The 20,970-nt window shown below is 45.4% G+C and overlaps 1 protein-coding gene across 1 annotated transcript in view; it reads right to left on the bottom strand.

The window, feature by feature from the left end:
- The window catches only part of MYO1G (myosin IG), a 348,860-nt gene that overhangs the window by 66,434 nt on the left and 261,456 nt on the right, over positions 1-20,970 (bottom strand). The window contains exons 18-19 of the mRNA XM_033931919.1: positions 11,001-11,224; positions 3,362-3,506 (exon numbers count right to left, since the gene is read on the bottom strand). Coding sequence (XP_033787810.1) covers positions 3,362-3,506; positions 11,001-11,224 — 369 coding nt within the window. The remainder of the gene's footprint in view (positions 1-3,361; positions 3,507-11,000; positions 11,225-20,970) is intronic.

Genomic DNA, 20,970 nt, shown 5'->3' with positions numbered 1-20,970 from the left:
TAATAGAACTTCTTTGACGTATGAGGTAGTTATAGTGAAACATTGCTGCATATTAAGCCCCCTATGGACCGCTACAAATGCAGGCTTTTCCTAATTATGACAGGGATGGCCATGCAAATAACTCGCAATTGGAAAAATTGCGACCACCTCAACTTTCTTTATGGTGGGCCAGTTTATGTTTAGGTTACAAATATGAAAAGATGAATGTTGGGGCATAGCAATTTTATTTAATTTGACATCCTTTGTGACTTCAACATAGTTGTCTTTTGTTTTAATTTTTTGTTTCTTTTTATACACATCCAGGACAAAGTGGGTGGGGGAGGGGATATCTTTTTGGTTTATTCTTTGATTAAATATGTTGGATTGGAGGGAAGGGATATTTTTCTTCTGCATTGTTATTGACTGAATTTAAGTGCTTATTGGTTTATTAATGTCTGTATAATTCCTGGCACTTTGTATTGGTTTTGAAAATTAATAAAGATTTTATTTTTTTTTAAATATATATATATATATATAATAAAACGCTAACGAGCACATGTGCACTCGTGCCATGTGTTCCCTGATCTGTCGCGCTGTGGCGGCACGAGTGCGCATGTGCTAGATGGCGCGGAGTGAGGGACCGGCACTTATGGGAAAGAGAGCAGGCCCAGGATTCGGCAGAGGGCAGACGCGGAAAAGGGCTCGGCACAGTGGAAGACGGACAAACTGAAATCTGAAGTTGGTTGTTTGGGGGGGGGGGGAGAGAGGCGCTCGCCCTATCACACTCCCCATCTGCTGCAGCCTAGCAGCTCCGACCACAACCTTCCCCCCTCAACCGCCTATGCCGGCTCAGGCTCCCACTGCAGTGGAGGGAGGAAAAAGCCTATGACCCCCTCTCCCCTTCCCTCTCTTCACGGTTTGTCTACCAGCGCTTCTTCTTTGCTCTCCGCTTACCAATCTTCCGTTGACTCTGAGAGGGACGCAGCGCGGGCGTGTGGAAGGAGGGTGGGGGGAGCAACTGGTACAGTCGGCTGGGGAGGGAAGCACTTTAGTCCATGGGTGGCGAAGGGAGCGACGCTCCGCGGTTTGACCGGGCAGGTTGGTTGGCATGTACGGGAGGGGTGGGGAAGGGCCGGGCAGGGGCTTCTGCTAACAGGGAGTTGAATGAGAGATGCGGACAGGGTAAACACTAAAGAGAATGAGCAGCAGGCTCCTGTCCCTGCAGGCTCACAGGGGCGAGCATAGTGTCCTGTGTTTTGGTTTTTTTTGAGTGAAGGATATTACAAATAGGAGCCAGGCTGTGCATGCTGAGCACCTGACTAACGCGCAAGTGGGGTTCCCCCCCCCCCCCCACTGCCTAGGAAGGAGTCATTTGTATGATGTTTAACACCCTCATTTATTTTGAAAGGTCAGTTTGCGTGCCTCATCCGAGTCTAAAAGCAAACTGCAGACATGACAGGACCTAGAGGAAATAAGTGAGACCTCCCCAAGCGCCTTGTAGCGCTAATTCAAAGGAAGGGCCTGTTAATGCCATTTACACAGACAGAGGGGGCAGTAAAAGGGAGGCGTATTGCTGGACAGGGGAGCAGGAAAGAGTGGTTGATGGAAAGGGGAAGAGGTGCTGATGGACAGGGGGGGCAGAAAAAGGAAGGGAGGCATGAATAGGGGGGAGGTAAAACAAAGGGAGAAGGGCTGCTGCTGGATAAGGGGAGCAGTGAAGGGGTGGAGGTGGATACAGGGGAGGTAAAAGGAAGGGAGAATGGACAGGGGAGCAGGCAAGGGGTGGTGGTGGACAGCCAAGGGAAAAAAAGACAGAAATACAGAAAGCGGCTAAGGAGAGAGCAAGAGAGGAACAAAAAGAAATAAAGACAGACAGACACACACACATATATTCTAGCACTCGTTAATGTAACGGGCTATAAGACTAGTATATATATATATATATATATATATATATATACTAGTGTTTAAGCCCGTTACATTAACGGGTGCTAGAATATATGGCTGTCTGTCTTTCTTTCTTTATGTCTCTCTCCCTGCTCCTGTTTCTTTCTTCCTTTCTTTCTGTCTTTCTCCCTCCTGCAATTTTTTTATCTCTCTCCCTGGCACCCTTTGCCTGTCTGTCTTTATTTCTGTGTCTCTCTGGTCCCGTCTGTCTTTATTTCTGTCTGTCTCTCTCCCTAGCCTCCTTTGTCTGTCTGTATTTCTTTCTGTGTCTCCCCCCCCCCACTTTCCTTTGCAGAAGCAGCAGTGCTATTTCCCTTCCCCTCCAGATCCCTGTGAAGTAGTAGCAGCATTTCCCCCCACCCACCCCCCATTCCCTTCTCCCCCCCCCCACTTTCCTTTGCAGAAGCAGCAGTGCTATTTCCCTTCTCCTCCAGATCCCTGTGAAGTAGTAGCAGCATTTCCCCCCACCCACCCCCCCATTCCCTTCTCTCCCCCCCACTTTCCTTTGCAGAAGCAGCAGCGGTATTTCTCTTTCCCTCCAGGTCCTTGCTGAAGCAGTAGCAGCATTTTCCCCCACCCCCCATTCCCTTCTCTCCCCCCCACTTTATTTTGCAGAAACAGCTGTGATATTTCCCTTCCCCTCCAGATCTCTGAGAAGTAGTAGCAGCATTTTCCCCCACCCACCCCCCATTCCCTTCTCTCCCCTACCACCACTTTCCTTTGCAGAAGCAGCAGCGGTTTTCCCTTCCCCTCCAGGTCCCTGCTGAGTAGTAGAAACATTTTCCCCCACCCCCCATTCCCTTCTTACCTTGAGCTGCCCTGCTCCGTTCGGCCCCTCCCCCTTCCCTTCCCGTGTGCTGGCCTGCTGCGGCTGAAGGTTTTTTTCGGCGACTCCTCCTGTTAAAACTCCCCCCCCTCCCGCAACCGCTCCTGTTCAAAGCGGCCTGCTGAGGTTCGCGGCCGCTGTAACGAACCTCGCAGGCCGCTCTCCAACTCGGTAGCATGTTCCCTCTGAAGCGATTGCGTCAGAGGGAACGTGCTACCATGTGGAGAGCGGCCTGCGAGGTTCGTTACAGTGGCTGCGAACCTCAGCAGGCCGCTTTGAACAGGAGCGGTAGCGGCTGTTGCAGGAGGATTGGGGGGGGGAATTCGTGAGCGGCGGCAGGACCATGAGGCGGGATTGAGTTTTTCGGCTTCCCCTATCTGGGGAAACCGCCGTGCCGAACTTAGCTGCGCGTGGGGCCGTAGTAAGCGCGGGGCATGCTGCAGTCTTGGCGGCCACGGACATACGGATCATGGAAGCACGCTGATAAGACTGCGCATGCGCCGCCTACGGTTTTATTATATATATATATATATATATAATAGACCTCCTCAATCTCCCTCCCCAGATGGCCATTTCAAAGGCATATCTTTTCCTAAATATGCTGCTCACCTTCGACAGGTAGTCCCGATCCCAGCCCCGCTGGTACCCTACATCATTCCTTAGTCCTTGCAGTACTTCCATAGCAGCCACTTTAGCCTTGATCTGTGCCATGTCAGATGGAGGGATGTTCTTCACAATCTGCCTGGCTCTCCATCTACAAGAGTGAAACACAGAGAAGTGAATGGGAGACTTCAGAAGAGACCTCCCTCCTAGGCAAGGCCAGCTTCACTTACATAGGGTGGTACAGCCAGAAAGAGGAATTGCACAAGTTTCAAGTTTAATAAAAGTTTGATTTTATCACATTATCAAAAAATTTCATAGAGAGGTACAAAATTAAAAAATAAATAGTATATGACATAACAATCTATTTAGATTGACAAGAGACTCAACAATCGGCAAACTGTTTGACATGAAACATTAGTGGAAAGAATTACAATAAGTAAGAAAAAGAGACATAAAGGGAAATAACACTAGGATAGGTCATATCTAAAATTAATGGTCTCTTAACTTTAATATATTGAATGCATCCTTGAAAAGAAAACATTTGAGTTTTCCTTTAAATCTGTCAAGGTTAGGCTCCTCTCTTACATATATTGGCAATGAGTTTCAAGTTTGAGGGCCTGTCACCGAAAAAACAGTGTCCCACCGAGTATTAATGGTTCTTAAGCAGGGAACTGAAAGAAGATGTTTATCTTCTGATTTTAATGTTCTCGAGGAAAAGGGGGCAATGACTGAAAAGATGAAGAAAGACCTGACGAAGCTTGAAGAATGGTCTGAAATTTGGCAGCTAAAATGTAATGCTAAGAAATGCAAGGTCATGCATTTGGGCTGCAAAAACCCGAGGGAACGGTACAGTTTAGGGAGTGAAGAGCTTATGGGCACGACAGAAGAGCGGGACTTGGTTGTGATTGTATGTGATGATCTTAAGGTGGCCAAACAGGTTGAAAAGGTGATGGCAAAAGCTAGAAGGATGCTAGGTTGCATAGGGAGAGGTATGGCTAGTAGGAAAAAGGAGGTATTGATGCCCCTGTATAAGACCTATTTAGAATATTGTGTACAATTCTGGAGGCCACACCTTCAAAAAGATAAAAAAAGGATGGAGTCGGTCCAGAGGAAAGCTACTAAAATTGTGTGTGGTCCTCTGTGATAAGGCAAATGGGGGACAGACTTAAAGATCTCAATCTGTATACTTTGGAGGAAAGGCGGGAGAGGGGAGATATGACAGAGACGTTTAAATACCTATGTAATGTAAATGCACATGAGTCGAGTCTCTTTCATTTGAAAGGAAATCTGCAATGAGAGGGCATAGGATGAAAAGAGGTGATAGGCTCCGGAGTAATCTAAGGAAATACTTTTTTACGGACAGGGTGATAGATGCGTGGAACAGTGGTGGTGGAGACAGAGACTGTGTCTGAATTCAAAAGGGCCTGGGATAGGCATGTGGGATCTTTCGGAGAGATAAAGAGATAATGGTTCCTGCAGATGGGCCATTTGGCCTTTAACTGCCATCATGTTTCTATAAGGACACATAAGGATTATCCCTGGATGTAGCAGTAATTTACACATCAAAGTCAACCTTGGACAGCCCAACTTATTCCTTCATGCGAAACCTCTCCCCCCTATGGAGTTTTATAAAGTTTTGTTCTGCATATTCGGTCTCCCTAGATATCTCAGGAACAAAGGCCTACCAAGGGCGGGGTGGTGTGTGCGGTCCGCCCCGGGTGCAGGCAGCAAGGGGGTGCCGTGAGCAGTCGCAGAGCCGCAGCATTCAGACTGCGGTTGCCAACTCTGCCGATCCCATGCCCTGGAGCAGGATATTGACGTCAGAAAGGGTGGGAACCGGCAGAGTCAACAGCTATGCGGCTATATGCTCTGGATCGGCAACAGTTGGCTGCACCCCTTACTTCTTGGGTTGAGGGTGATGCATCTGGAGAAGGGAGGTTTATTTTATTTATACATTTATATCCTGCTTTAAACCAAAGCAGGTTACAATGAAATATACACAGTTTAAAACAAACTCATTACATTACCATTTGTATTCCGCCAAGGCCCTTATGAGCTCATAGCGGATCACAATAGATTTGACTACCGGAAACTTCGCTACAGCCGGCCGCAAACCTCAGCAGGCCGCTTCAAACAGGAGCAGCAGCAGTTGATGCGGGAGGGGGGACTCGTGGACGTGTTCCCTACCGGACACTGCCGCCATCAGCGCTGCTCCGCACCCCCTTCATCTTGCCCTCTGGTGCGCCAAGCCAGCACATGCACGTAAGCCGCTGGCCATCCGCCTCAGGGGGGGGAGGAAGAGAGAGAGCGGAGAGGCGGCGATGGCAAAGTTAGTGTAAGGGAGACGCTGAGTCTTTCAACAGGGAGCAGGACAGAGCGTAAGCCGCGCATGCGCACTTCCTATGTGTCGCTACAGCTCACGGAAAACCGGCGCAAACATAGGAAGTACGCATGCGCGGCCTAGCGTTTTATTATATTAGATAAGCATACATACTCATTAATTTCAAGGTAAAATTTCTTTAATAGAAATGTTTTTAAGAGCTTTGTAAAAACAGTATAACAAGCTTCTGGTCTAACTGAAAAAGGCAGGGTATTCCAAATTAAAGGGGCCTGATAATAAAAAGATACCTTCCATTGAGTACATAATTTACTTTGTTTTAGGGAGGGAAATTGAAGATAATACTGCATCCTTAAACTCATGTACAAAAGAAATACAAAATCAACCATAAAATGCAATCATCCCCAAGCTAGCACCACTGCTCATGAAGGACTCATTCCTATAGTATGCAGCTTGCTCAATAGTCATCGTTTTAATACAGGCCAATGGTCTCAGTTTGGTTTTTCAGGATATCCACAAGAAATATAGATGAGAAACATTGGCACACATCATGTCCATTGTAGGCAAACCAATCTCATGTGTACTCAGTGTGGACATACTGAGGATCTCACTGGCCTTCTGTTCTCCGAGAACCATTTTGAGAATCACTGTATAAACCCAAGAGACGGAACTTCTTTCCTTTCGGACGAAGATTTGAGAGTTATCGATGTCACTGTCGTGGTTATGTTTTGGGCAGTAATTTGACTTATTTACCTCTAGGCTCAACATGGCCCAATAATTATTATGATAGATATGGAAAATATGCCTAAAGAAATATAAGAAGTGAATGTGATCTCTTTCAGGCAGTGATCACAGGGCAGCGTGGCCATCGGATCTGCTGGTCCCCTGCCTCGAAACAGGAAGTTCACATCAGAGGGTGGGAAGACCAGCAGAACTGACGGAAGCGCGCAAGTGGACAATGGCCCTGTTACAACTCCATGCACACCTAATTGCTCTTTTGAATGAAGTGCCCACCAGTGACGTAGCAAGGGTAGAAGGTGCCTGGGAAGGTGTCACCTTCCTGTGCTCTACTCTCCGTTCCCCCCCCCATCCGCTTCTTCTGTGCCACCATGCCACACTCACACCCTCCCTTCCCACTCCGGACTTCTTCAAATCTTCACCAGCGTGAGCAGCTGCTCCTGGTTGCTGCTCGCACTGGCATTCCTTCTGACATCACTTCCTAGCCCCGCTACCTGGAAATGATTTCAGAGGGAGCCAGGCCTGTGCAAAGCAGCAGGCTAGAGTAGTTGTTCCTGCTGGTGAATATTTTAAAGATGGGAAGGGAGGGCACAAGGGTGACATGGGGGGCAGGGAGGTGCTGGTGCCCCTACCGAGACGGCGCCCAGGCTGGTCCATCCCCACCCCCCTTACTATGCCTCTGGTGCCCCTTTAAAAAAAATTACCCTCCATATTCTACATACATACCGGTTGATATTCAAAATGTTTTAACCAGCTGGAAATGGCTGCTGAGCAGTTAAACCACTTGTTCGTGGCTCTCCAGTAATTTTCAGCCACATTTAATTGATTATCTCCACTGAAAATAGTACAAGATTCAAAAGCAGCTAACCCATGGGCATTCCAGGGATGGAGTTAGGCTAACTGTTCATAGTCAGCCCCTCGCCACTACTACTATTATTTCTAGAGAGCTACCGGATGTCTGCAGCGCCGTACAGAGTCACAAAGAAGACTGTAAGGTCTTTCGAGCAGAGACTATCTAAACAGACAAGACAGACAGGCAGGATGCCAGGGCGGGGGATTCAATTAGGGGGTGATGGCTAATCCGCTGGCAAGAGTGGTGAGCAGAGGGCAGAGGGGAGTAGGGTTATGAGTTGAAGGCTGTCTTAAAGAGGGGCTGGGGGGTGGGTTTCAGCCTACTGTTGAACAAGGGAAGACAACGGTTATGGCAGATGGACTCAGGTAGTTTATTCCAGGCACACAGGGCGATGAGCTGGAAGGAATGAAGTCTGGAATTCCATGACGTAGTACGGAGGGTGCAGGGGGTGCGGACAACGCCAGGTGCCAAGTCGATGGGAGTGCTGGCATCTCTCTGCCCCACTACACTCGCTCCATCCCGGTTCTTCTCTGAACCACTTCTGGGTCATGGGGCCAGGAAGTGATGACAGAGGGAAATCCAACGCTGGCAAGAGGAGCATGCTGCAGAAGCCACTCACACTGGTGAAGATTAAGAGATAGAGAGAGAGCGCAAGTGTGGAATGGGGGGGCGGGAAGGAGCAGGGGGGCACAGAAGGAGTGGGGGCATGGAGAGGAGGGTACGGTGGGTGTACAAGGTGGGTGCTGGCAGGCAACAAAATACTCACTGCTGCCGGCTGAATATCGGGGAGATAGTTTAATATGTGCATACACTGCAACTCTGCCCCAATGCCTACCTATAGATCATGTATAACTGCAGTCTTCTGGTGTATCTACTTTCTTTACAGTGATTATCTGTTAATAAGCAGGGCTGAGTCAGGCGCACAGGTAGGTGATGTCATCTGGCAGTGCTGGGATGGAACTGCTCTTCCAGAGCTCACTACTTAGCATGGGCGTTCAAATGGGGGAGGCCACAGGGCCATGGCCTCCCTAAAGATTAGGGATTGTTAGTCGGTTCCCACCCACCCATCCCCCTCCCAGCACTGTACTTTTTAAATCTTCGGGCAGCCACTATGCAGCGTCAACAAGCAGGCCTGCCCTAGAACCCTTCATTCTACTTCCAGAGGCAGGCCTGCTTGTTGACGCTGCATGGCGCTGTACTTAAAAAAGTATAGCACCGGGAGGAGGTCGGTGGGAGAGTCGGGAGCTGGTGAGTGATGATGCAGTACTCTTGAGGCTCGGGCGGAGCCTTTGGATCCCACCAAACAAAATGGCGTTCCGCTGCCTATGCTACTTTGCAAAAGGTTCCCGAATATGCACGGTCCTTCCTGTGCACTGTGGCCTCCTCAGCTCCTCTGCAAAACAGATGTGAAATAAAGGTCTCCTGTAAAGATTTTCTAGGCCATAATTTTCACCAACACTGTTTTCTTCAATTTCTTCTTTTTTTAATGATTCTTAGGAAAAGAGACTATTAATGTTACTGAAGTTGGGTTTTGAATCTTAACTAAAATGCAACAGGAAGGTCCAGAATCTTGAGGCTCATTCCAAGGGTCTTTTATGGGTGTGAATGTAGTCAAGTGCATGGAGAGATCATCTGAATTAGAGAATGACACGGGGACAAAGTTTTCCCTGACCCCGCATGAACTCATTTTCCCGTCCCATCCCCGCCCCATTCCTGCAAGCTCCATTCTCATCTGCACAAGCCTCAAACACTTTAAAATCATAAGTCTTCGAGGCTTGTGCGGTTAAGGCAAAGCTTATAGGAATGGGGCAGGGACAGCGACAAAACTCGTGGGGATGGGACAGGGAAATTGGGTTCCTGCAGGGATAGGGAAAAATTTGTCTCCGTGTCATTCTCTAATCTGAATCACCTTCAAGCAGAGAAAAAGCTACATCTTTGAAAAACTCCTCTGCGCAGAAGGCTCCTGCATCTGAAAATACAGTCCAGAATATTCCATGGATAGGCCATCAACCTTTAAGCACTGTGACCTTAAGAATTTGGTTATTCATTAAGGATCATGTACTACCCCTTGGGGTCTCCAGCCTTACAGCACAGCTGATTTTGGAGTGCCTACAAAAGTCTTGAGAAAAAAACTACTTTCTTCAACCTTGGCCAAAGCACTGTTGAAGCATATCGTACATATCAGCTCAGAAGCTCCTACCTAGAGAATGACACGGTGAAAAAATGTCATTGTCACCGTCTCCGTCCCCGCGGATAACCATAGGAAACCATCCCCATGTCATTCTTTAAGGAGAGAGGGAAGAATCAGAGCATGAATGGGCACAACCACTGAACATCAAGCCTAGTATTGAAGAATGCTGGTGTAGAAGGACTGAGGAGATAGACCCTAAATAATGACACCAGATGGTTAGAACATAAGCATTGCCATACTGGGATAGACTAAAGGTCCATCAAGCCCAGTATCCTGTTTCCAGCAGTGGCCAATCTAGGTCCCAAGAACCTGTCAGAAACCCAAAGAGTAACAACATTCCAGAGCTGATATTGTGATGTCATACTGTCATTTCACCAATGCCTAAGAGCCAACCTCTTCGGTGATGTCACAGTGGCTTCATTATCCTATACTTGGCTCATATAAGAATCAGAGTATGAATGGGCACAACCACTGACCCTCAAGCCTTGCATTGAAGAATGCTGGTGTAGAAGGACTGAGGTTGAGAAAGACCCTAAAGAATGGTTAGAACATAAGACCATATGCGTTGCCATATTGGTCCATCAAGCCCAGTATCCTGTTTTCAGCAGTGGCCAACCCAGGTCACAAGTACCTGGCAGAAACCCAGAGTAGCAACATTCCAGAGCTAATATTGTGATGTCATAATACCTCACTTCACCAATGCCTAAAAGCCAACCTCACCAATGATGTCACGATGGCTTCATTATCTCTTTATCCCATAAGAATTAAAGAATGAATGGGCACAGCCACTAACCCTCAAGCCTCACATTAAAGAATGCTGGTGTAGAAGGACAGAGGTTGAGAAAAGATAGACACTAAAGAATGACACGGGATGGCTTCCCTCGGTTTTCCGTGGGGACGGAGATTTATTTATTTAATTCATTTTCTATCCCGTTCTCCCCAAAGAGCTCGGTATGGGTTACAGGTTAACATAGTGCTTAGATTCACTTTCTATGCAACACTACCAGCACAGTGTTATCACCTTTTCTGTTGCCCCTATCTGACACTGTTTAGCACAGACCAACCAATCCACATGGTCTTCACAAGTATTTGTTAGGATGCTGAGGACTGTTCATCTTTGACATCTCTCCAATTTCCAAAGTGTTTATTCCTTTGATAATTACTTAGCCTAGCTCCAGAGAAGAGACATCAAAAAAACTGAAAGGCATACATATGACACAAGAAGCTAACAGTTTCAGTGGAAAAGATGCTGTAGAAAAAGGGATTATGATAGGAGGCTCACAGGGAATAGACTCTGAAGTAACTTTTGGAAATATTTTTTCGTGGAACAGTCTCCAAGTGGAACTGGTTGAAGAAAACAGTAACATAATTTAAGCAAGCCCGGGATAAGCTCCTAGGAGTAATTGTGAAGACATGAACGAGGACAAGAGATCAACTGGAGCCTATGGAATTGCAACAAAAATCAAATTGCATAGATTATCTTTGTAAGCAAAGATAGACACTGATCCCTTTCATGGACACTTACCTCCTAAAGAGTAGCTTGCTGTTCTCCTGGAACTGCATCAGTGCTGCTGGAGGTGTTGGCCACTCCACGCTCTTGCCGTAGTCTGTCATATTGCGGACATGCTGAAAACGCTGCACCAATTCCAGAACATAGGACTTCACCTTGTGGCGTTTGTAGTACCTCATGATGGTATAAATGGCTCGCAGGTATCGACAGCGTTTCCGGGCTAAGGTTCCCCTCCACACCTGGAGAGAAGGTAATGAGTAAGCAGAATCCAAGACTGGCAGAAAAGAAAAAGAAGCTAGAAACACAAATAGAGAATGACTGATCCAAAGGGGGGAAATCTTCTGCTGTAGTTACTGGGATATGATCCCTATGTGCTCATGTTTTGAGAAAGGAATAGTCAGTCTACGATAAAATATTCAGATGCTCTCCGAGTTCATGGAACACTAGTCATCTTTTGCCAGGCAGATAGACAGTAGACTGATTCTGGCTTACAGATCCTGGATTGTGGGGAAAGACCCAGATTCAGTAAATAGCATGCACGTTAGAATTGGAGCATCAATGCTGTCTGTGGCTGGTATAGAATTATGGAATGCCTTGCCTGGTATCTTGCGATTCTGCATGGGGAGGATGAAGTTTAAGAAAATGTTGAAGGCTCAATTATTTGCCAATGCCTTCCCATGCTAATGCTTATTCCAGCTGATAATCTCCTCTTTAGATTTTTTTGGACAGTAGTGTATGATTTAAAGCCTGTTTGTATTTCTGAATTGCTTGAATTTGATTTACTTTGCATGCAAATGTGAATTGATTTGTTTACCTATTTTGGAATCGATTATTTGATCTGATGTCTTATGTTTGGTAATCGATGAATTTTGTCTTGATTTGTTTTATTGATATTTTATTGGGGGGGTGGGGACGATTATGATGTTGTCCAGACATGTGTATGTTATATGTGGAAATCGTAGTGAAATAAGATTTTATGTATGTGATATGGAAACCGCATAGTTGTATGTGGCATATCAATTTTTTAATAAATAAATCAATTTGGCCAATAGAGCTAGGCCGAAATAAGGAGGCTCCTGTAGCTTACAGATCAATTTCCATAGAGGGAAAGACTTAGCACATTCTCAGAAAATCCTTTCCCAGAGATCCAGTTTCAGAAGGGAGACTTTTTGGCCAGTTCTGGTTTTGAACTTACACCATAAAGCAGCAAGGAACTTATATAATTTTATTCAGCCCACTGAATTCAGCGCTATAGAGTGTTAGAGCGCAAGGGAAGCTGGAGGATTTTGCTGCTCCTTGTGATCTTGGGCAAGCCATTTAAACCTCCATTCCCTTATCCGAAATTAGGTTGTGTGAGCTCCCCAGAGACAGGGAAATACCCAATCTACCTGAATGTAACTTAGCGAGTATTACTGACAAAAAGTATGAGCCAACAGTGGCATAGTAAGAGTTAGCAGTGCCCGGGAGGGTGGCGCCTCTCCCCTGTCTGCCTGCCACGCGTGCACCCCCTTCCCTTTTTAACTTCTCTGGCGTGAGCAGCATGCTCACGTCGGTGTTGGCTCGCCCTTTGACGTCACTTCTTAGGCGCAGGTCCCGGAAGTGACGCCAGAGAGCGCCAATGCCGACTCAGGCAGCAACCTCGTGCTGGGGAAGTAAAAAAGGCACGGGGTAAGACAAGGGGTGCGCGTGCAGCAAGGAGAAGAGCGGGGTGGTGGGGGGGGGGCCAAGAGGAGGAGGGGTGCTGCACCCTTAGAAAAACGGTGCCCAGGGAAGACCGCACCCCCTTACTATGCCACTCTGAGCCAAATCCTAATAAATCAATAAGTCAGGATAGGGCCATCAGAAATCCAGCACTAGACCAAAATCTCCCTCCTGGAACTAGATAACTTGGCAGCTCTGCTTTTTACCACAGGCTTCTTATAGGGTGTTTTTTTTCTTATGCTGGACCTGGACTGTGGAATTCACTGTTTGATCATTTCCAGGGTGATCTTTCTTATCCTGCTTTTCATAAGTTAATTAAGGCACCTTTTTATCAAGCTGTGGTAGGGCATTTTAGCGTGGGCCAGCGAGGTAAATGTTCCGATGCCCATTCAGTTCCTATGAGCGTTGGAGCATTTACCTCGCTGACCCACACTAAAACGCTCTACTGCAGGTTGATAAGGGGGGGGGGGCTAAGACAATTCCATTTCAACAATATTATGGGCCTATTATTCATTGACAGTGAGTAATTCTATGTATTTTAATGTCAGCTCTGTATCATTACTTTAATGTATGTTTATGTTTATTGAGAACTTCTATACCGCTGTTAATGACTAAGGAGTCAATTCACAGCGGTTTACATGAGCTTCTGTAAAGGTATATTTGTATATACCTTTTTGTATACAGTAAAACCTTGGATTGCAAGTAACATGGTTCACAAGTGTTTTGCAAGACAAGCAAAACATTTTATTAAATTTTAATTGATATACAAGCAAAGTCTTGCAATACGAGTACATACAGTATTTTGTATTACAGTTTTGGGGTTGTGGAACGAATCGTCTGAGTTTCCATTATTTCCTATGGGGAAATTCGCTTTGATATATGAGTGCTTTGGATTACAAGCATGCTTCCGGAACAAATTATGCTCGCAAACCAAGGTTTTATTGTATTTGTATTGTTATGATATGGTGTTTATTGTAATGGTATTACTTTTGTATTATACACTGCGTAACACTCATGTCAATAGCGGTATATCAGAATAATAAATCTAATCTAATAAATCGTAATATCAAGTTCTGGAAGATTCTGCAATTCCCAAATTCAGAAGTATTTTTAATGGGTTGGTTTTTTTTTAAAATCACTGTAACAGAAAGGCCTGAATTAACCCCCCCCCCCCCCACACACACACACAAGAAAAAACAGCTTTCTGAAAACTCTGCCTCAAACTGAAATCCTGTAAATGTACCCTGGACCCATTCCCTTCCTACCTATACAAGAAAATTCCCGCGCAGGCCATCTCATCCCTCACCAGACTTATAAACTTTGTTTTACTGTCGGGCTTATTTTCCGCAGAAATGGGACCTATTGCCTTGACCCCATTACTGAAAAAAGCCGTTCTTGACCCCTCCTCACCTTCTAACTATCGTCCCATAGCAAATATCCCTCTCCTGACCAAAATGCTAGAGGCCATCATATCTAGCCAACTCTTATCTTACCTAGAGAGATTCTCCATTCTCTTACCTTACCAATATGGCTTCAGACCCAACTTCAGCACCGAATCCCTACTGGCCTCATTAATTTCAAAGGTGCAGCAACTACATTCTCGTAATGAGTTTGCTGTCCTATTACAATTCAATTTTTCTGCAGCTTTTGATGTTGTTCACCATGATATTCTAATTTATCAACTTTACGAGATAGGCATTGACTCCACAGTTTTAGAGTGGTTCTCGAAATTCTTACGATCCCGCTCCTACACTGTTAACACAAATGGCACCACATCCTCTCTTTGGAAACTGATTTGCAGAGTCCCGCAGGGATCACCTCTATCCCCTATTCTCTTCAACATCTATATGTCTTCCCTGAAACTCTTCCATCTATCCTCCCTTGTAGAGAATGACACGGGCACAATTTTTTTTACCACAGCAGTATGACTTTTCACCGCTCCCGTGAGGCGGTGAAAGGTCTTGTCCCCATTCCTGCGGTGAACCAATTGCAAATGTCTCCATTCCTGCGGATTTACTGCGGTGACCCGCGTTTACCACGGTAAACGGTCCCCGTGTCATTCTCTACTCCCTTGAAACACTCTAGTCTATACATATGCTGATGACATCCTTATCCTTCTCGAGACAGACTCGAACCTCACCAACCTCTTTGAGAACATAACAGCATGCATAATGAAACTCCAATCCTGGTCCCTCACAGTACAAAGGAAACTGAACGAGTCCAAAACGAAACTACTCTGGCTCGGCCCAAAATTAGAACAGCTACACAACCTCATTTCACTGCCTTCTGGCGCCATACTGCAACTTGAGTTCTAAGCAAAGTTCTAGGCATCATTATTGACTCTTCTCTTTCCTTTAATGACCATCTTAACTCCTTGATAAAGTCATGCTTTTTTAGCCTCCACATGCTGAGGAAAGTGAGATCCTGCTTCCACCAACAACATTTTGCCGTCCTTGTACAATCTATCATCCTCTCCAGACTAGACTACTGTAACTCCATCTATTTAAGTCTAACCAAAAAAAGTCTTCAAAGACTTCAGCGGATTCAGAACACTGCGCCCAAGCTGATCTTCGCAAAAAGCAAATTTGATCATGTTTCCCCACTTCTGTCCAAATTTCACTGGCTTCCAGTAATTTCCAGGGTCCATTTTAAATGTGCCTGCCTAGCTTTTAAGATCCTACACGGCATCCTCCCTCCCCTAATTCCACTATCTTGGAATTCCTTGAGTCCTGATACCAACAGATCCACCCATAAACTTAAACTATCCTTCCCCTCACTAAAAGGTATCCTCTATGCGGGAAAATTAGGGAAATCTCTCTTCTTCAGAATCACTGAGCTTTGGAATAACCTTACTGCCCCACTACGGAATCTAGGCTCCTTCTAACTATTCCGAAAGCATCTGACCTCTCATATACTGACAGACTGAAAAAGCTGGGGCTTGTCTCCCTGGAAAAGCGGAGACTTAGAGGAGACATGATAGAAACCTTCAAGATCATGAAGGGCATAGAAAGAATAGATAGGGACAGATTTTTCAAATTATGGGGAACCACAAGTACAAGGGGGCACTCAGAGAAATTGAAAGGGGGAAGGTTTAGAACAAATGCCAGGAAGTTCTTTTTCACCCAGAGGGAAGTTCTTTTTCACCAAGAGGGTGGTGGACACATGGAACGCACTACCGGAGGATGTGATAAGCAGGAGCATGCTACAGGGCTTCAAAGAAGGTTTAGATAGGTACCTGGAAGACCAAGGGATTGAGGGGTATAGATAGGAGTAGAGGTAGGTTATAGGGATAGGATTAGAGACAGTACAGAATTAGTCAGGGACACTGTTCAGGCAACTAGGCCTGATGGGCCGCCGCGGGAGCGGACCGCTGAGCAAGATGGACCTCTGGTCTGACTCGGCGGAGGCAACCTCTTATGTTCTTAAAAACTAGGCTATTCACAAAAATGTAATGCACTCTTCTCCCCTATATTCAACCTCCAACCCCATTATGCGGTTCCTTCCTTACATTAAGCTCTTGTAAACCGTTCCGAGGTCTATAATTATGGAGAGGATGCGGTATATAAACTTAAGGTTTAGTTTAGTTTAGGAGAATAGAATTTTCTGCAAACTGCCTAGTTTAAGTCTCTCCTTTTGGCTGATTGAGGAAGCTGCCAAAATTTAAAACAAAAGGTTACTGAACCTAATTTAACGATGAAACACATTTTCTCACAGGAAGTCCTTCCGTCTTCTTTATTAACACTCATAACTTCCCCCCCTTAAGTCAAGTTATTTTACCACAAGGCCTCACTGCATTAAATGAGGCTCTGTACTAAAATAACCAGACTTGTGGTAAAATACGAATCTTAATTAACAGTAGCCACATTGATAACTTCTCCACTTAGGTCCCTTTTACAAAGCCGTGGTAGAGAATCCTGACGTAACAAATGTGATGCAGCCCATAGGAACTGAAAAGGCTGCATCACATTTGCCGCATGGGAATTGTTGCCACGGCTTTGTAAAAGTGGCCTGGATTCTCATAACGGTGCCAGAATGTGCTGGCACCTGAAAAAACGGCACCGGTCGCACATCACTCAAACTACAGTGCCGTTTTGAGGATCAAGGTCTGCGTCAAAAATAGCCACTGGAAATATAAGCCAGGATTTAAGAGGCCTACATTTCCAGCACCTATCTTTGACGCAGAATCATGCTTAGCAGTGACAAACGTCAACTCCACCCATAACCATGCCTCTTTTGATGTTTGGCACCGGTAAGCATCTGCGTAGACATGATTCAGGTGCCTTTTTTAGACACCTCATGGTATCTACTTTTTTTCTTAAATAGTTTTTAATAGCACGGTCAATTACCACATTGTTAACAGCCATAAGAACATAAGAATAGCCTTACTGGGTCAGACCAGTGGTTCATCAAGCCCAGTAACCTGTTCTCACAGTGGCCAATCCAGGTCCCTAGTACCTGGCCAAAACCCAAGGTGTAGCAACATTCCATGCTACCAATCCAGGGCAAGCAGTGGATTCCCCATGTCTTTCTCAATAACAGACTATGGACTTTTCCTCCAGGAAATTGTTCAAACCTTTCTTAAAACCAGCTACGCTATCCGCTCTTACCACAACCTCTGACAATGCGTTCCAAAGCTTAACTATTCTCTGAATTAAAAAATATTTCCTCCTATTGGTTTTAAAAGTATTTACCTGTAACTTCATTGAGTGTCATTTAAAACACTTAACTTAGGCGCCTTCTGAATGGCACCGTTTTGAGAATCCAGTCCTAGTGTGTTACAGATATTTGCTTTTTTTTTTGCATATAAAACGCAGTAGCAGGGTACTTAATATCGAAAGGTACAATCTAGTCTCTAATAAAGCGTACAGAAATCATTGCTCTCACTGGGACGCTGATGGTAGTAATTGGAAACTCATCATGCAGTGTCCCAGACACACGGTACTATGCTACATTCACCTTTAACCTGTTTTGTTGCTCTGTCTCTGTAATATGATTAGATGAAGAGTTCAGATCCGGGTCTACAGAGCGTCCGTGCTTTTTCTACTTTGAAATCTTTTCAGAACACTCACAGTGTCTTTAATCTAGATATCTTGGGAATAGGTCAAAACCCATATAATAGAAGAATTATTTTATTTTTTTAATTTAAAAAAGCATTCTCTATAAGGGAGAAAATTACTTTGTGAAAATTAGGCATGACCTCCCCCCCCCACACACACACAAGCTCACATTTGTTTAGCTTCTTTTACAAATATTTCTTTTATTGGAATTTTTATTTTCTCAACAAGAACACAGTTGTGAGATAATAGCATTCAAAGAAAACCAACTATAAAGGAAATATCACATAGGGCTCCTTTTACGAAGGCACGTTAGGGCCTTAATGCGCGGAATAGCGTGTGCTAAATTGCTGCGCGCTAGCCGCTACCACCTCCTTTTGAGCAGGCGGTAATTTTCGGCTAGTGCGCACTTTAGCGCGCACTAATCCGGTGCGTTCGCTAAAACGCTTAGCGCACTTTTGTAACAGGAGCCCATAATGTACAAAACGGTTATTCAACTACTATTGCTCAACAGCCTTTAAAAAAAAGAAACTCATTTTCCCGTCCCATCCCGGAAAGTTCTTTTCTTGTCCCTGCCCCATTCCTGCAAGCTCCGTCATCTGCATAAACCTCCAACACTTTTAAATCGTAAGTGTTCGAGATTAGAGTGGTTAAGGCCAGTGGTGTACCTAGCATATGTGACACCCGGGGCCCATCATTTTTTGACACCCCCCATCTATATAAAGAAGATATTCTTAGTAATAATCCATGAGTCACACAACAAGAGTGCACCTAGGAAAAGGCAGTATCTTAAACACTGCAGTGAGCACTAGAACACCAACACATACATTGTAAAACTAAACAAGCTAGATCCTGCACAGTCAATTGATCCTGTACAGTCGATGCTATCAGAAAGCCCTGTCCCTTTCATACACACAGACAGATACACCCTCGCCCAATATGGAATAATCACAAACTAAAAATAGAAATATGTAGACAAAAGTTAAACTGAACCGCCAAGAAACCAGACTCTGCATACAATGCAACACCACAACACCACAAAAACAGTAACACATGTCCTCTAATACTGTGCAAAATATAAAGACGTAGATGTAAATTTGAAAAAACTGATACATAACAATCACCACTTTACAAATTAACAAATAAAAATAAAACAAATAATGAGAAATAAGAAAATACCATTTTATTGGACTAATCCCCATAAGCTCAGTCCCCATCCCCACAGACCACCTGATTCCATCCACACAAGCCTCGAATTGTTTTATATTGAACTTATTATATTAAAGTATAAAAAGAAACAATATTCTGTACAATTGTCAATTTATAAATCAGCATCTTCTCCCCACTCTCTCTTCCCCATTTCCCTTCAGCGTCCTCAGCCCACTCTCTCTCCACTTTTCTTCAGTGCACACACATAAAAACAAGCAAGTAATTTTATATCATTTTCATTCTATTCATTCATAGAAATTAAAGTATAAATAATGCCAGTCACATAACAAAACATGATTTTACAAAAATAATTCCCTGCAGTCAAGCCTGCAAGGATTACTAGATGACTTTCAGCAGCTCCCCTCCTTTCCTCCCCCTTACCTTCGTGGCCAAGCAATTGGCTGGCCCAGAACGTCCTCTCCAACGTCAGAATTGACGTTGGGCGGCGAGAGTTAGTCGGCCTCGCGGAGAAGAGAAGCAGGGTGAACTTGGCGCCGGCCTGTTCCCGATGGTCAGTGGCAGCCTTTCCCCGCCGGCATCCTATTCCCTGGTGGGTGGCCAGCTGTGCACCCCCTTGGGGCATGCACCCAGGGTGGACCGCCCCCTCCACCCCCCCCCCCTTGGTACGCCACTGGTTAAGGCTGAACTTACAGGAATGGGACAGGGACAAAACGGGGATATTGAGTTCCTGCGGGTCATTGTCTAGATCAGGGGTGTCCAACCTGTGGCCTGAGAGCTGCATGCGGCCCCGTGAAGTATTTCGTGCGGCCCTGGTCAAGGGCGATGCTGTGTTTTCCTCTGCTGCTCCCGGGTATTTACCGTCTTGCTGGCTCCCTCCTCTGTCTTGCTGCAGTGTTTACACATTTGTGTGGCCCCAGAAACATTTTTTTTGGCCAATGCAGCCCAGGGAAGCCAAAAGATTGGACACCCCTGCTCTAGATCAAGGTCCCTGACCTAGAACGACAGAGCATGTGAACTCATAAATTCTATGTCTCTCCTCTGCACACAGTGGCTGTCAGCAGTGAAGAGACACCTGAAGGTCCCTCTGAATTGCACAGCGGGAAAACTGCTTCATGTATCATTTTCCTTCTCTTCTCCCTCCTGTCCCTCTCCCACCCGTCCCTGCACAATGTCCCCATCGAGCAAAGTACATTATGTTCCAGACACAGAGCTGGACCTCACTCGTTAAAGCCGTGTCAATCCATTTATTTCTGTAAAATCATCTTAACTTAATTTTACTGGCTTTTCATTCTCAGGAAACTGGAGCGACGTGCAGTCCAACTTTTATTTCATAAGCAAGTGGAAGCAGAGAACTAGGTGTACGGAAAGGACTTTTAGGTTTAATGCCAAACAGTTCACCTTACGTAAAGTTCTGCAGTCTGTGGAAAGCGCCATGGGTCAGATTCTGTAATGGGTGCCTAAAATAGATAAGCACCTATTGTATGTCAACCACATGTAGGCGCCCATTACAGAATCGTGCTTAGCTGCGCCTGCAATGTAGGCTAGGCTTTTAAAGGCCTACATTATAGATGCCTAAATCCTTTAAAGAATTGTGCCTAGTGGCACCTAAGTCTTTCTCAACCCCTAAACATGCCTATTTTGGCGTTTGGCGCCACTAGGCACATATCTATTGTAGAATTCTGCCTAAGAGAGTAGGCGTCTATCTCCTAATTCTTATGAGGCCCAAATTCTGTAATCGGTGCCTAATGTTAGGCACCTATTTTGGAGGCTCCCAACTAGATAGACGCCTATCTAGACAGATTAATAAGCTCAGTTAAGCTTTTTAATCAGCAATAATCGAAACTTAGGCGCCTATCAAGAAAGAGTGAATCCGCAATAAGGCGCCTCTACAAATTTAGGCGGCCTTCCCAAAAAAATAGGCGCTATGCATGTTAGGTGTGGGCGTGGCTGTTAGGCACGTTGTTGCAGAATCGCTGCTCTTTAAACTTGCTTAGGCGTTCACATAGGCCCCTAACTTTTAGTTGCGCCTAGAGCTGGCCTATTTCTTGGGCGCCTCCAAA

This window comes from Geotrypetes seraphini, chromosome 2 (assembly GCF_902459505.1).
Source record: "Geotrypetes seraphini chromosome 2, aGeoSer1.1, whole genome shotgun sequence".
NCBI lineage: Eukaryota > Metazoa > Chordata > Amphibia > Gymnophiona > Dermophiidae > Geotrypetes > Geotrypetes seraphini.
Note: the sequence above shows the minus strand (reverse complement) of the source record. Positions and strands in the feature narration are given on the sequence as shown.